Source organism: Periophthalmus magnuspinnatus, chromosome 15 (assembly GCF_009829125.3).
Source record: "Periophthalmus magnuspinnatus isolate fPerMag1 chromosome 15, fPerMag1.2.pri, whole genome shotgun sequence".
Classification (NCBI taxonomy): domain Eukaryota; kingdom Metazoa; phylum Chordata; class Actinopteri; order Gobiiformes; family Gobiidae; genus Periophthalmus; species Periophthalmus magnuspinnatus.
In genome coordinates this window covers 10,956,572-10,970,970 of record NC_047140.1, presented here as the reverse complement: position 1 = coordinate 10,970,970, position 14,399 = coordinate 10,956,572, and the positions used below count along the sequence as shown (strand labels likewise).

Sequence of the window (14,399 nt, the reverse complement as noted above, 5' to 3'; positions counted from 1 at the left end):
GCGGAGGAGGACTAAAGCTGTGCCTGGCTGTTGTTTCAGGGAGAGAGAGGGAAGAAGGGCAACAGGGGGGCCAAAGGGGAGAAAGGAGACCAAGGCGCCCCAGGACTAGACGCCCCCTGTCCTTTGGTACGTGTGTGGGGAGGGAGGGGCCAGGAGCCACCGGGAATGCTGGGAAAGCCAGGTTATGGTACAGCTATGGTACAGTTATGGTAAAGTTACGATACCGGTGTTCCTTGTGGCTCCCGGCAACTGTAACACACTTCGGCACACTCTGGTCAAAGACTAAAAAGTCCGGAGGGCTTTGGAAGATTTTAACTCAACTATTGGATCTTAACACTCATGGATAATGACACAAATTGTTGTCATTTAAAAAAATGAATAAACAATAATGATTCTTGGACCAAAACAGATCTGAGCCCAGAGCTGCTGAGTTTTTTTCTTTCAGGAGAGACTGACACGAACCAGGGTCTCTGAGCAACACCAGCGAGAGGCAAAGGTCAGATACTTAAAACATCTCAATGTTTAGGAGATAGTGTCACAACAACAACCAGCCAATCAGAGCCAGTCTCAGCTCTGACTGCAGAGAGCTGCCCTGGGGCTAAGTGACAGAGACGTGGCTGCCAGTCTGCGCCTGCGGTCTCGTCTCTCCAACGTCCACCAACCCTTCCGCCACTCACTCCATTAGATAGATGCTGGTCACAGAGGCTGGTTCCTGTCAGTCTCAGTTCGGTGCATGTGCAGTCCTAACTGTCTCAATGTTGAGATGTGGAGTCCAGAAAGGCCCTTGGGTCTGGGGGGCATCTCAGGAGGAGTACCCCCGTGAGGAGTACCCACAGACCGACTGTGGCTGGTGTTTCAGGGGTTCAGAGGATTTAAAGGAGAGAAGGGAGAGCCGGGTCTGCCAGGCCTAGACGGGCTGGACGCCCCCTGTCCTGTGGTATGCACTACACCTCCCAGCATGCACCACTGTACCACTGTATCAGGACTACACCTCCCAGCATGCACCACTGTACCACTGTATCAGGACTACACCTCCCAGCATGCACCACTGTACCACTGTATCAGGACTACACCTCCCAGCATGCACCACTGTACCACTGTATCAGGACTACAACTCCCAGCATGCACCACTGTACCACTGTATCAGGACTACACCTCCCAGCATGCACCACTGTACCACTGTATCAGGACTACAACTCCCAGCATGCACCACTGTACCACTGTATCAGGACTACAACTCCCAGCATGCACCACTGTACCACTGTATCAGGACTACAACTCCCAGCATGCACCACTGTACCACTGTATCAAGACTACACCTCCCAGCATGCATCTCTTTATCAAGACCACGCCTTCCAGCATGCACCTCTTTATCAAGACCACACCTCCCAGCATGCACCTCTTTATCAAGACCACACCTCCCAGCATGCACCTCTTTATCAAGACCACACCTCCCAGCATGCACCCCTTTATGAAGACCACATATCCCAGCATGCACCCCTTCTCCAGGACACTACACCTTCACTCATACACCACTGTACCAGGACCACTCCTCCCAGCATGCACCTGTCCACAGAGACTGTAATTCGAAACTTGCAACTCTCCATCAGGACTTACTTTACAGTAGTACAGTACCCAGCATGCACCAGGACTACTAACCCACGTCCACACACACACTCACACACACACCCCACACTCTCAAAATGCACACACACTCACGAAACATGAGCAAACGATTGGCACATTCTTCTTTCAGACAGTTATGTACAGACAGACCTGGAGCTGTGTTTTGTTTCATTCACACATGTTTAACACACAAACCCTGCATATTTAGGCTGAGTTCTCTGAAACAAAAAACACTCTGTTCCACCTTGTGATGTCATCAAGCGGTAATACAGGAAGTGCTCCAGTGTGTTTTTAAACTTCATACACCTTCACTAGAATCATGTGGATCATTTCAGCCCTGGAATAGTCAATCTCAACTGAACTAAAGGTAAAATGAGCCGTTAACTTGAAAACTACCACTGACAACACCAGGTGGAACAGAGCATTTTGAGCTTTGGAGATGTAGAGAGACTAATAATAAAGTGTTACTCAAACATGTGTGAACGAAACAAAACACAACTCCTGATATGTTTTTGAGGGGTTAACGATGTTATAATATGGTTTAAAGATCACAATAGGTCTTCAAGATTAAGATTAGGGTTTGGATTAGGAACAGTTCATTTGATTATGTTTAGGGCTTTTAGCAAATACTTAGTGAGCCAAAAAACAAACACACTACAGACTGAATGGGACAAATAGGAGTTGATCTTAGAGACGGGTCAGAGCCGTGACTGTGAGTATAGCAGTGCTAATGGTAGTTCTGAGTGATCTAAGATAGTGACGACAACAAACAAACCCCTCAAAGTGAACGATATGACCTACGTTACTTTAATCAGTTGTCTCAAAGCGTCGGACTGGAGACAGGACGCAGACCTCGTGTTTGGTCTGAATGCAGCATTGTCGTTTCACATGTTTTATTTCACATAGAGACAGAATCATCCCCTGTCACTTCAGATCTGCCCTTTCACTTTAGTCCTAAAGCTCATATAGAGTTAAAGTCCGAATAAACACACTACATGCTGCTTGTGGTTCACATCTTTAATAATCTTATGGTAAATGTAAAAATAAAACTCTTCAGGTGAGTGCTGTGCATCAGAGGAACACAGACCTTTTTTATGATTTTTAATGAAATATTTGGAAGGAGATGGTTTGTCTGAAGGAGAAGAGGCAGGGCTTCACAGAGGAGGGCGTCACTTTAACGCCCTGTAACAAAAGAGCAGTTATCCCTACAGATTACACTGTACACACTTTAACATGAAATATCCAGAAGGTAAATTCACAAATCTTGAACATGATCATTTCTATTAGAGACTAGAGCCAAAATCTCAGTGTGTTACAACAACAACACACAGACTAAACCCAAGAACTCACTGTGTTACAACAACACTACACATCTGTGTTTGAACAAGATTCACTTGATCTGTGTTAAATGTCATCTGAAAGCCTTACTTTTGTATAAGGTCAGACCAGGTCTAAACATGGCTGCCTATTGAAGTGCAATGGGCCATGCTCAATGGCGCCTGTCTCTAGTTTAGCCGTTTGCGGCTAGTTACGGTATTGCCCATGGACTATGCGCAGTTAATGAGACTTTGAGTACTGAGGCAAGGCGGATCGGCCGCAAAAGAGGCAAGGGAATAATAAATAAATTACAAATTATAAATGATAATGTTTGTGCTTTCAGGAGCTTCTGAACCACGTTCTAAACCTACGACTCTTTCATGACAATTGGACTTGTTCACATCACTCACATGCTCGTTCATGTCGTACCATGTGACCGTTCTAACCAATCAGCCCTTGAGCTTAGCTAGAGTGGACATAGAGCGTAGCTGAAGCTAATAATTAAAAAGCATTTTTTTAAGACAACAGATGGATTTTGAGCTGAGAAAAAGTTTATTCTTAGTTTCACTATTTTTAACCACTTGCTATGTACTTTTAACCCAGACACTGAAGGTTGGGTCAAATGCGGTGGACAGACTTCACACTTCAGTGGAATCTTAAAAACATAATTGCCTGACTCCTTCAGACAAACTGAGCATGTTCTGTATGCTGCTGTTTCTCTGTGTTTACTCTGCTCTTTTCCTCCTCTTTTTCAAATTGCGTTCTCTCTGTCTCCAGGGTGACGACGGGTTACCGGTGCCCGGCTGTTGGAATAAAGTAAGTGTGACACAGTGTCTGTAGCGCCCCCTGTTGTCCCGCTCTAACCCGCTGTGCTCTCTCTTTGCAGTGACATAACTCCAGCGTGGCTTGTGTGGTCGTGTACATAGGATATTTATTTTTGTACTGTTCAAATATCCAACAAAGTATTAAAGAGGTGAAGTTTAAAGGGCCGTATCACTCTATTCTCTGATTTCTGTTCTAGTGTTGTTTCCTCATCACAAACAGACCTGGAGTTGTGTTTTGTTTCATTCATATTTAGGCTGAGTTCTTCTCTCAAATAGAAAACACTCCACCTTGTGATGTGATGTGGTAATACAGAAAGTGCTCCACTATGTTTTTAAACTCCATACCCCTTCCCTAGAATCATTTGGATCATTTCAGTCCAGGAATTACCCATCTGTACTCAACTAAAAGTAAAAGGAGCTGTGAACTTGAAAACTACCTCTTCGTGACATCACAAGTTGGAACAGAACATTTTGAGCTTTGGAGACGTAATAGTAACATAATATCTCCACCAATAATAAAGTGTTACTCAAAGTGTGAATGAAACAAAACACAACTCCAGGTCTGTTTTTGAGGAGGGAACAATATTATAACCTAGAGCTCACAGTTAGTTTGTGTGATACAGGACCTTTAAAGTCTATGGCAGATTCTGTACAGATGTTTATTTTAATATTTACTGAAGTGTATTGAGTTATATCTATGCAGCTATTTGTGCAGAAACTTATTAACTTATTTTAGTGGAGTTTATGGACCATGCTGCACTGCCATGTGGGGCTGGAAACATCTGGAACCTTCTGGAAACTTGGGTTCTTCTCAAAGTGGACAAAAACAGGCTCAAAATATATGTATAAAGAGGGGGTATTATACTAAACCTACTTTTTTGTAAATTTCTCCCATGTTGTAACACTATTTCGTCATCAAAAACATGCCTGAAGAGGATTTAGATGTCATCCATGCATGTTTGAGTAATCTAGTGATCTCTCCCTGGCTCTGTTCTTATGGTTAGCAGTACGATCCTGTACAATGCTCCGTCCATAAGCCTACGTCATCCATGATCCCATATGACAATGCTCCATCAATATACAAAAACATGATACAAAACTATACACAGCAACTTGACAAATCTGATGTGATGTGTAGTAGTTTCAGAGCATCAGAAACAAAAGTGAGATTTATAAAACATGTTAATACATTGTTTTGGGCGAATATAGCATTTTCAAAACAATGAAAAGAAACATGGTGATTTAAATATGTTATGTGCTACAGTTAATACCCCATAAAATAAAATACCCCCTCTTTAATTCCCCATAGAAGTCAAATACCTCCTCTTTAATATAAAATCCCTCTGTCTGTTCATAGTTTGATTTTGCACTGAAGGCTCAGACAGGACCAGGGCCCATCACAGCTGCAGGCAGCTCAGATCGGGGCCTCTGATCTTTCTTCGTACAAACCTGGGTCTTTTACAGATTAAATGTTTTATAATATATTTATTTGCGGCCCTCAGGATGGAGCTCGAGGCCTCTGGTTAAACGTGTGTGTTAGAGCTCCACACACACTTGGCCCGTGGCGCTGCTCTCGTGGCGTTTTGGGCGTCAGCTGATCTCGTCTCATTATTTAATGCTCTCATATAAGATGTTGTGGTGGACTCGTTCGGGTGTCATGGGCGTTTGGGCATCGGGTTTACCTGTCTATGAGGTCTGGGCCCGTCCAGTGTTTCCACATTTCAAACGTTCACATCTCAAGAGTCAAACGCCAGAGTTGGAAATATGAACTTTAGGTGACATTCAGGCGCATTGTTGTGTCTCAGGTGTCTGCCTCAAATATAAACAGAGACTAGAGTCTTTCATAAAATCTTAAACGTTTGTTTTTTCCACTTTGAAAATGTCCCGTTTCAGATTTCCAGGTTTGAATCTTAAAGTTTTTATTTTTATTTGGAGGGCGTTTAGCTCCACAGTGACCTCTAGAGTCTGTCCTGTGTAAATACAGCTTTGCCTTTTGAAGGAAACAAACTGAACTTTAGCTGCTCCTTTATCACGACTCTGGAGTTTAGACTTAGGTCTGACCTCTGACCTCAGACCTTGGTTTGCAGAACCATAGACTGTGTATAGAAATACACCTAGACTGTGTATAGCTAAAATACTCACGCTATAACTGCTACCCTCGAAGAGCTTCATTTGGAGCTGAACATCGTGGGTGGGGTCCTCTTCTTTATACAGTCTATGTCTAGAGGCCCATAATTAAAGTCTAGATGACCTTTGACCCTCCTCTAGCTCCAGAGTCGTTGTAAAAACAAAACTTCTATAGACGTATTCTTTTGTTTCTCAGAATGTTTAAATGTTTTATAGTTTTTGTCCAATGAACCTGGGAAGTCTTAAAGAGACAGAACTCTGGACACGTGTCCAGTTTAAACACATTTGTAGAAACTGGACCCATGGCAGCTTTTGTGTAACGCCCCTGATGCTGATCTGATCAGCTCATTCTGTCTTAAAATGATCCAAAATTAAAAAAGCCTTTCCCAGATTCGTCTGCTTTGGACAGAGGTGTGTTCCCCATGCTGCTGCTGCTGCTTCATCGCTAATGCTAAAAACATTAGCTCCCTGAAGCTAACCACGAGCTAACACGTTAAAGTCTGGAGCAAGCTAAACCTGTGGATCGAGGACTAAACCAAACTAGACCTGTTCTACTGCTCTGTGCTCTTACTCTGGTCCCCCTGTAGTCCCGTCAGTTCAGTCCTGTTTCAGTGCCGGGCTTAGTTTTAGTCCTGGTTCAGTCCTCGTTTAGACCTTGTTCAGTCCTGGTCCTGGTTTAATCCTGATTCGGTCCTGGTCCAGTCCTGGTCTAATCCTGGTCCTGGTTTAGTCCTGGTCTTCTCGTCTCTGTTGCAGTGGCAGATGTTTTTGTTGATGTGTGTGTGTTTTTGCCTCACTGTTACTGACCTGTATTAACAGATTTATGTCATAATAATGATGTCATAATAAAACTGTCATAATAATGATACCATAATATTACTGTCATAATGCTGATGTCATATTGGAGTTATATAAGTCTTATGTTTGTCTGCGTTGTGCTGTTTATTAAACCTGATCACTCACACTGACTCCAGTGTTTTTTAATCGTGAAATTAAACAACATGAAAACAGGAGGGCTTTACTACGTCTACAAGTTATATAAACACAAAACAAGACAAATTTATAGTAATTCTAAAATGGCGTAGTGTTGAGTCGTCCAGTGAGGTTCATTTGGTCTTCTGTTCATTTTTTTTAATAGACTATTTTTCCAGACCAAGAGTTAGTTTTTACCCCCGACAGTTTGGATTGCTCACTTGTGCCTCAGAGTAGTCACATGACGTTGCTGTGACTGTCTGGTCAGCTGATTTAGACATGTTTTGGTGCTGTCTTTCCACCAGTGGAGGCAGGACGACAGTGCCATCTGCAGCTTCTTCAGGACAGTGTCCTAGGTGTGTGAGAGTAAAAATGCCCCCTCGTCCAAGTTTAAAGTCCTGTGGGCATGTTTCTGTATTTACGTTGCCATGTGCTTATTGTCCTCTGTCCCACTGTTTGCTCCGTCCCAGCCCAGAATGGTTCTCTCTTTTACAACAGTCAGAAATGGCCAGGAGTGATTCTAATCGACCATTAGGGCAAACATCACTGGGACTGAGGACAACAGATCAACAGATCATCGCAGCCCACAGGACTTTAAAGCAGGACGAGGGGGCCTTTAACTCTCACACACCTGGGATGGCGTTGTCGTCCTGCCTCCACTAGTAGGAAGACAGCACCAAAACCTGTTTAAATCAGCTGACCGGACACATAGCAGCAACATCTCCTGACCACTCTGAGGCAATAGTGAGCAATCCAAATTGTCAGGTATGAAAACTGTAGTCCAGTCTGTTGTAGGGAGTATTATACATGAGCCTTCACTCTGAAGTCCAGTCTGTTGTAGGGAGTATTATACATGAGCCTTCACTCTGAAGTCCAGTCTGTTGTAGGGAGTATTATACATGAGCCTTCACTCTGAAGTCCAGTCTGTTGTAGGGAGTATTATGCATGAGCCTTCACTCTGAAGTCCAGTCTGTTGTAGGGAGTATTATACATGAGCCTTCACTCTGTAGTCCAGTCTGTTGTAGGGAGTATTATACATGAGCCTTTACTCTGTAGTCCAGTCTGTTGTAGGGAGTATTATACATGAGCCTTCACTCTGTAGTCCCGTCTTTTTGAGGGAGTATTATACCCCTGATGTCTGTGAGAATGTGTGAAAATGTACCGTTAAACCTCACAGATGCTCAGATTTTAAGCATCATCAGTGTTTTACCAAAATATCTTCCTCCACCTCCTCATCCTCCCTCTTTTCCTTCTCCTCTTCCCTCCCTCCTCTGTTGCATATTCCACTGACCTTTGACCTCTGACGTGAGTCTGGTTAGCTCTGCTCCTAACTGATGTTTCCTGTTTTCCTCCCCCCCCCTCCATCTCTCATTATCTATTTATCTATCTGTCTTCTCTTCTTATCTTTTTTCTTTCTCATTCTCTCCATCTTGTCTCTCTGATCGTACGTCCTCTTTCTCTATCCATTTTATCTCTCTCTGTGTGTGTTTCTCCCTCTACCTTTGCCTTTTTTCTCCATGTCTCCATCCCTCTCTCTCTTCTTTCTCTCTCTTTCTCTCTAAGGGCCAGCACCCGTTCCAGCTGGCCCGAAAGTAGCCGTGTGTCCCCAGGATTGGAGCCCTGTTTGCGGGATGCCTCTGGAGGTTTGACCCCTGACCTTTGACCTGGAGGTTTGACCCTTGACCTGGAGGTTTGACCCTTGACCCGGAGGCAGTGGTTAGACATGGGGCTGCGTGTTCTAGCGCCCCCTGTTGGGCTCATCCCTCTCTCTTTGGAGCTTGTGTTTGGTCTGAACCAGCACCGCGTGGGTTCAGACTCTTGAGTCAGTACAGTGTAGTACTGTGTAGTACTGTGTAATACTGTAGGATTGCAGACACGTTTGTAAATATATCTGAAAATACCAGTCTGTAGAATTTTGTATATTTTAGACTTTTGAATTCATGGAACAAACTGTAACCCATTTATTTCTTAGTATTTTAAATAGTTTTATATATATGTAAATAGTTGCAATGTAATATGTTTTGAGCTGTATGTTAGCATGGGTGTTAACTGATGCTAACTGTGAGGCATTCAGAGTCTGTGCGATATTGGAACTCTTCCTCTTTCACTGTTTCTGTCTAAACTCCAAAACTGAAGTTTCAACTTGTAAGTAGAGGTCAGGACTGTGGTCACTTCGGCTCCATCCATATGTAAAGAGTTTGAAGCTGGGAGGTCTGAGGTTTGTTTTGTTTTTTGTTTTTTGTCCATTTTGAAGTCATTTTGCATTTTACCCACAAAAGGCCCACTGTAAAAGCAGCAGGGCGGCCCTCCCCAGTTTCACTTCTCTGTCTAAAAGAGCTGTTCTAAGCCTCTTCATCCCTCTTTCTTGAAACACTAAGATGTTAATACTAACGAGGATGGTTTGATGTAAACACATCAAACTGTTGGTGCCTGGGCTTCCTAATTCTCCTCCTGTAAGAATCAGGGAGCCCAGTTTAAAGACGTGCAGGAGGTTGTGTTCACTCACATGTTCTGGCCCTGCAGTGTGTTACATAAATGTGATAGTTTTGGCATTGTTAAATATATATCCATATGTGTGTGAAGTACCATCCTCGTCTTGAAATGTGCCCTGAAGCCCAAGTTCATAAGAGTCTATCTAAAACAAGTTTTAACCTTTAATCTATGTACAGAATATAAATGTTCTAGAGCTCAGGATCGAGCATCAACAATGATTATTAGTAAAATGTTGTTCTGACCATGAGTATCATAGCAACCATAGAGCCAATCAAGAGCGAGGCTCTGGAAGGTAACACCCCTTCCCACACCTCTGGTTTAGCAAGAAGCGGGTGCAGGTTTGTAAATCAAACCTGTTGCTCATAGGTAACGAAATTAAAAACCCCAGGATCATATAGAGCGAGTTCAAGCAAATGCATTTTAAGACCAAAATGACGAGCCTGACAGCAGCAGTTACAAAGAGAGGAGCCACAGTTTTCTAATGTAAAGTGAATTGGAGCCGGAAGTGCGCCCATGATCACTTCCTGTTTGGAGCGCAGCGGCTAACAGGTTAGCTATATCCATTTATATATGCAGTCTATTGTCACTCCTTTAAACGTGTCTATATCTGTAGTGTCAGAACATGGGATGAACATTAAACTCTCCTTTGGTTTAAGCACGAGGCTTTTCTGTGACCTGATCCTGATCTCTACTGAAACCTTTGAGTTATTGTCACGTTTAAAAGTGTAAAAATCTTAAAGAGGTTTATTTGAACAGCACATGTGTTCTATTGATACTTTGCAGTGACATCTGGCTGGGGGTGTTTTATATGTTTGTCTATGGAGGAATGTTCAGTAGTTACCATGGTGATGCACATATTAGCAAATACTGACCCAACAGTGTTTAGACCCAAACTATATTTAAACACATGCTCAGGAACCTGTGATCAATCCGAGCGTTCATGGTCCTGTTTAGGAGTTTGATTTTACACAAAAAAGATGAGAGCGACTCACTGAAAAACTGTTGGCTAATGTTAGCATGTGACTGTGATGTTATTTGAGAGGGACTTGTTTAACAGCACAAATCAGCTCACCGGTTGTGGTTAAGATAAGTCAGTTCTTTATGGTCAGGCTGTGTTAAAACTAAACTCAGATGAAAGTCTAACAGAGCTCCAGACAGAGCAGTGCCTCCGGTTAGCATCACACCCCCAGAGAATGTTGATGACATCAGCTGCAGAGTGCTGATAGAGATGAGTTCTATAGAAAATGTCGACCCTGATTTTGAAAAATATCCTTGATTTTGTATAAGTATATTTTTGTTTCTTTTTGTTTTTGTGAGCTACAAAATGGAGCCAGTCCAGTTTTATGATGTTAACCTCTGTCAGAACCATGTGACCTGCAGCGTACACACCTTTAGTGTCGACTTTACAGAAAGATTAAGCTAAAAACAGGTTCTGCACCAGTTTAGAGCAAAGAGCCAGTTTAATTTGCAGAACTGGGTGACCTTAAAGAGGGGCATTCTGATAAATCCACTTTGTATCTTTCTCCCATGTCCTAAGACTGTTCCTCATCAAAAACAAGAAGTTTTAAATGTCATCCATGCATGTTTGAGTAAATCTAGAGATCTCTCCTGAGCCCTAAGTGAACCCTCCTTACAGTTAGCAGTATGATCCTCCACAAGGCTCCACCCACAAGCCTACGTCACTCATGCTCCCACTCCACAATTCTCCATAAATATACAAAAACATGATACATTATATATGGTTATATAAGTTAATACCCCATAGAAGTAAAATACAACTCTTCAATATCATATAGAGGTAAAATATCTCCTCTTTAATACCCCATAGAAATAAAATACCCCCTCTTTTACCCAATAGAAGAAAAATACTCTCTCTTTAATACTGTATAGAACTAAAATCCCCTCTCTTTGATACTTCATAGAGGTGTAATATCTCCTCTAATACCCCATAGACATAAAATGCCCTCTCTGTAATACCCCATAGGGGTGTGTGTAATACCCCCTCCTTAACCTGAGTCAGATCCACACATCTGCAGTATTTCAGTATATGTTTCTGAATCGATCAGACTGAAATCATTCTTGTATATTATAACATGTTTGAAGCTCCTATTGCTGCTACTCTTCCTTTCCAATGTGATGAAATGTTCCGCAGTGGGGCTTTAACCCTGTTCCATCCCAATGGACAAATGTGAGCTCCAGTCGTGTCCAGTCCTCAGAATCATACCTGGAGTTGTGTTTTGTTTCATTCATACATTTAGTCTGTCTCTTTCTGTGCAGCTCAAAACCCTTTGTTACACCTGGTGATGTCATCAGGTGGTTATGCAGAATTGCTCCTCTATTTTTAAAGTCCATTCAGCTTCATACAATCATGTCACAGCTCAAACTGCCTTCATTAACATGCAGCTATTGTTCTTAACTTGACTTAAACTTGCCCCACTGCAGGTAATTGTCACAACCTAGTTACTTTTTTCTCATTTTTCACTATTTTTAATTTAAAATTCTGATCTGACATAATCCTGATGTAAAGGGAGTCTGGAGCAGAGTGTAGGAGCTTTAAACAGTGGAACAGCAGGTGGCGCTGTTCTGGGCTGTGATGGTGGACTCTGAGGGACACGTTTAGCTCTTTCTTTTCCTTTAAATCCTTTTGTTTTCCTGTTTTTAGAATCATTCCCGCTCATTACACTGATTTCCATCAGATTCTGTTTGATTTTCTGTTTGAGTTTGATGTTGGCGTCTCCAGCGACGACGATGTGCTTCAATTTGCACCTGTCAAACTGCAGCGAGGCTCCGCCCACAGATCAGAGCTGTGTTTTATGTTTGAGCAACTATCCAAACTCAGTCCTGAATGAAATCAAAGCTCAAACCTTCCACAGAGGACACAGAGGACACTGAGGCCTCAGAGGACTGAGAGGACACAGAGGACACCAAGGACTCAGAGGACGCAGAGGATTCAGAGGATTCAGAGGACACTGGGGACTCAGAGGACTCAGAGGACACAGAAGACACAGTGGACACTGAGGACTCAGGGGACACACCACCTCTGGACATCAAACCTTTAACACGTCAGGACTGAATAATTTTACATTTCTGATTATTACATTTCAAATTATGATTCAAAGTCCAAGAGCCTCATTTATCAAGCATTAGCTCACATGCTAAACAGAACCACACTAAAACTGTGTTAGCTCACGTGCTAAACAGAACCACACTAAAACTGTGTTAGCTCACGTGCTAAACAGAACCACACTAAAACTGTGTTAGCTCACGTGCTAAACAGAACCACACTAAAACTGTGTTAGCTCACGTGCTAAACAGAACCACACTAAAACTGTGTTAGCTCACGTGCTAAACAGAACCACACTAAAACTGTGTTAGCTCACGTGCTAAACAGAACCACACTAAAACTGTGTTAGCTCACGTGCACATCCCAAATGTAAACCACAGATGAAATGAGCTTTTTCACTTTATTCTCACGGTTTAGCATCTGGAACAAGAACTGAGGCTCCACAAGGTTCCACGAACCAAACAAACCAATCAAAACAATTTCATGTTCGTTTCAAATTGCAGTCCTGCATGTGTCCTCTGGGGGCGCCTCTGCTGCAGTTTCTGTTTTGCACAAAACTTTTGTGACGCTGGTGATTTTATGATTTTATTATGCCTGTTTGAATTGATTTAGATTTTGTGAATTTGCTGTATTTTTATTTAAATTTTTGAATTGTTGAATCTGCAGCTACAAAAACTAGGGCATGACTTCGTATTTCCATAAAGTCTAACTTTAAAGCATCACTCAGGAACTTTTCTGTTCTGTAGTCCTGGATTAGACCTGGTTTAGTCCTGGTTTAGACCTGGTTTAGACCTGGTTTAGTCCTGGTTTAGTCCTGGTTTAATCCTGGTTTAGTCCTGGTTTAGTCCTGGTGCCTGATCCCTGATAGAGGACAAAGCTGTGTTTGGTCAGAGGAAAGTTCCAGAGTGGTGCTTTAAGTGTGAAACATGGATCTGTTTTAGATGAAGGGCATTTAAGTGAGACTTGACTCAGAGGGAGCAGCGTTTCCACTCCGAGTCATTTTGGATGAGACAAATCCAAACTGCCTTCTCTCGGCTGCATCTACACATTTGAAGGTTGTGGAAAAGTATGATTATTATTAGGCTCAAAGTGAAACTGATTTTTGTGTTTTTCTCTTTTAATGAATCATTTACAGTTTAAAGGTACAGTATGTAAAGTTCTACAGGCACCACTCACCCTGGTCCTGACTTAAAATCCAGTTCAGACTGTTCTGTTCAGATTTTTAACCATGTTCTAGTTGTTTCTTCTCATTGAGCCTCTGAAGTTGTATTTGGAGTGATTCATGTTTGACTATTTTTAATACAACATTTTGTCGATCAACCCCTATTTTCACCTCCACTGGAACACGCACACTGTGACATACGCACTTCATTCTCCAGGTTTATTTTCTTAATTGGTGATAATATATATTTTTGGTACAAATGGAAAAAATGGGCTGCTCGCTAGTGTGATGTGCAGCTATCTATAGGGGGCGCCGACAGCATGCGGCACTTTGTTGTGATGATGTTTACACTGACATCAGCTCCATCGGGCACCACAGTCTTCTAATGTGGAAGTCAGCGGTCTTGTTTCTTTTATTATGTTGTTTTACATGAATATTGTGATTTAAAATGTGCAAATTATAACATAATGATCCACGGATGTCAGAGATTATAACTACAGAGAGGGACAACAGGGCTACTTTAACCTGCAGATAGACACATACAAGCGTGTCTCATTCTCAGTATATGGACAGGCCTCATGTGAAAGAACCTCCAAATTCACTCAATCAGCTGCAGAGGCTGCACTAGCACTGAGTCATGATTGGCTGCAGGTGCTGGAGTTTAGGTAGTGAACATTTTAGGTTTAAAACAACTCGATTTCAGCATTGGAACTGGCAACCCAAATGAGAGAGTCATGTGAGGCTCATTCTGCTTTCTGATTGGATATTCTTCTTGCTAGTCATCAAAACAACTGTAACTAAAGAAGGGGTTTCA

The 14,399-nt window shown here is 42.4% G+C and overlaps 1 protein-coding gene across 1 annotated transcript in view; it reads left to right on the top strand.

The window, feature by feature from the left end:
• Window positions 1–8,609, top strand: part of col13a1 (collagen, type XIII, alpha 1) — a 71,152-nt gene extending 62,543 nt beyond the window's left edge. Inside the window, exons 38-40 of the mRNA XM_055227475.1 lie at window positions 860–937; window positions 3,721–3,759; window positions 8,430–8,609. Coding sequence (XP_055083450.1) covers window positions 860–937; window positions 3,721–3,759; window positions 8,430–8,462 — 150 coding nt within the window. The 3' untranslated portion in view covers window positions 8,463–8,609. The remainder of the gene's footprint in view (window positions 1–859; window positions 938–3,720; window positions 3,760–8,429) is intronic.
• Window positions 8,610–14,399: the final 5,790 nt, after the last annotated feature.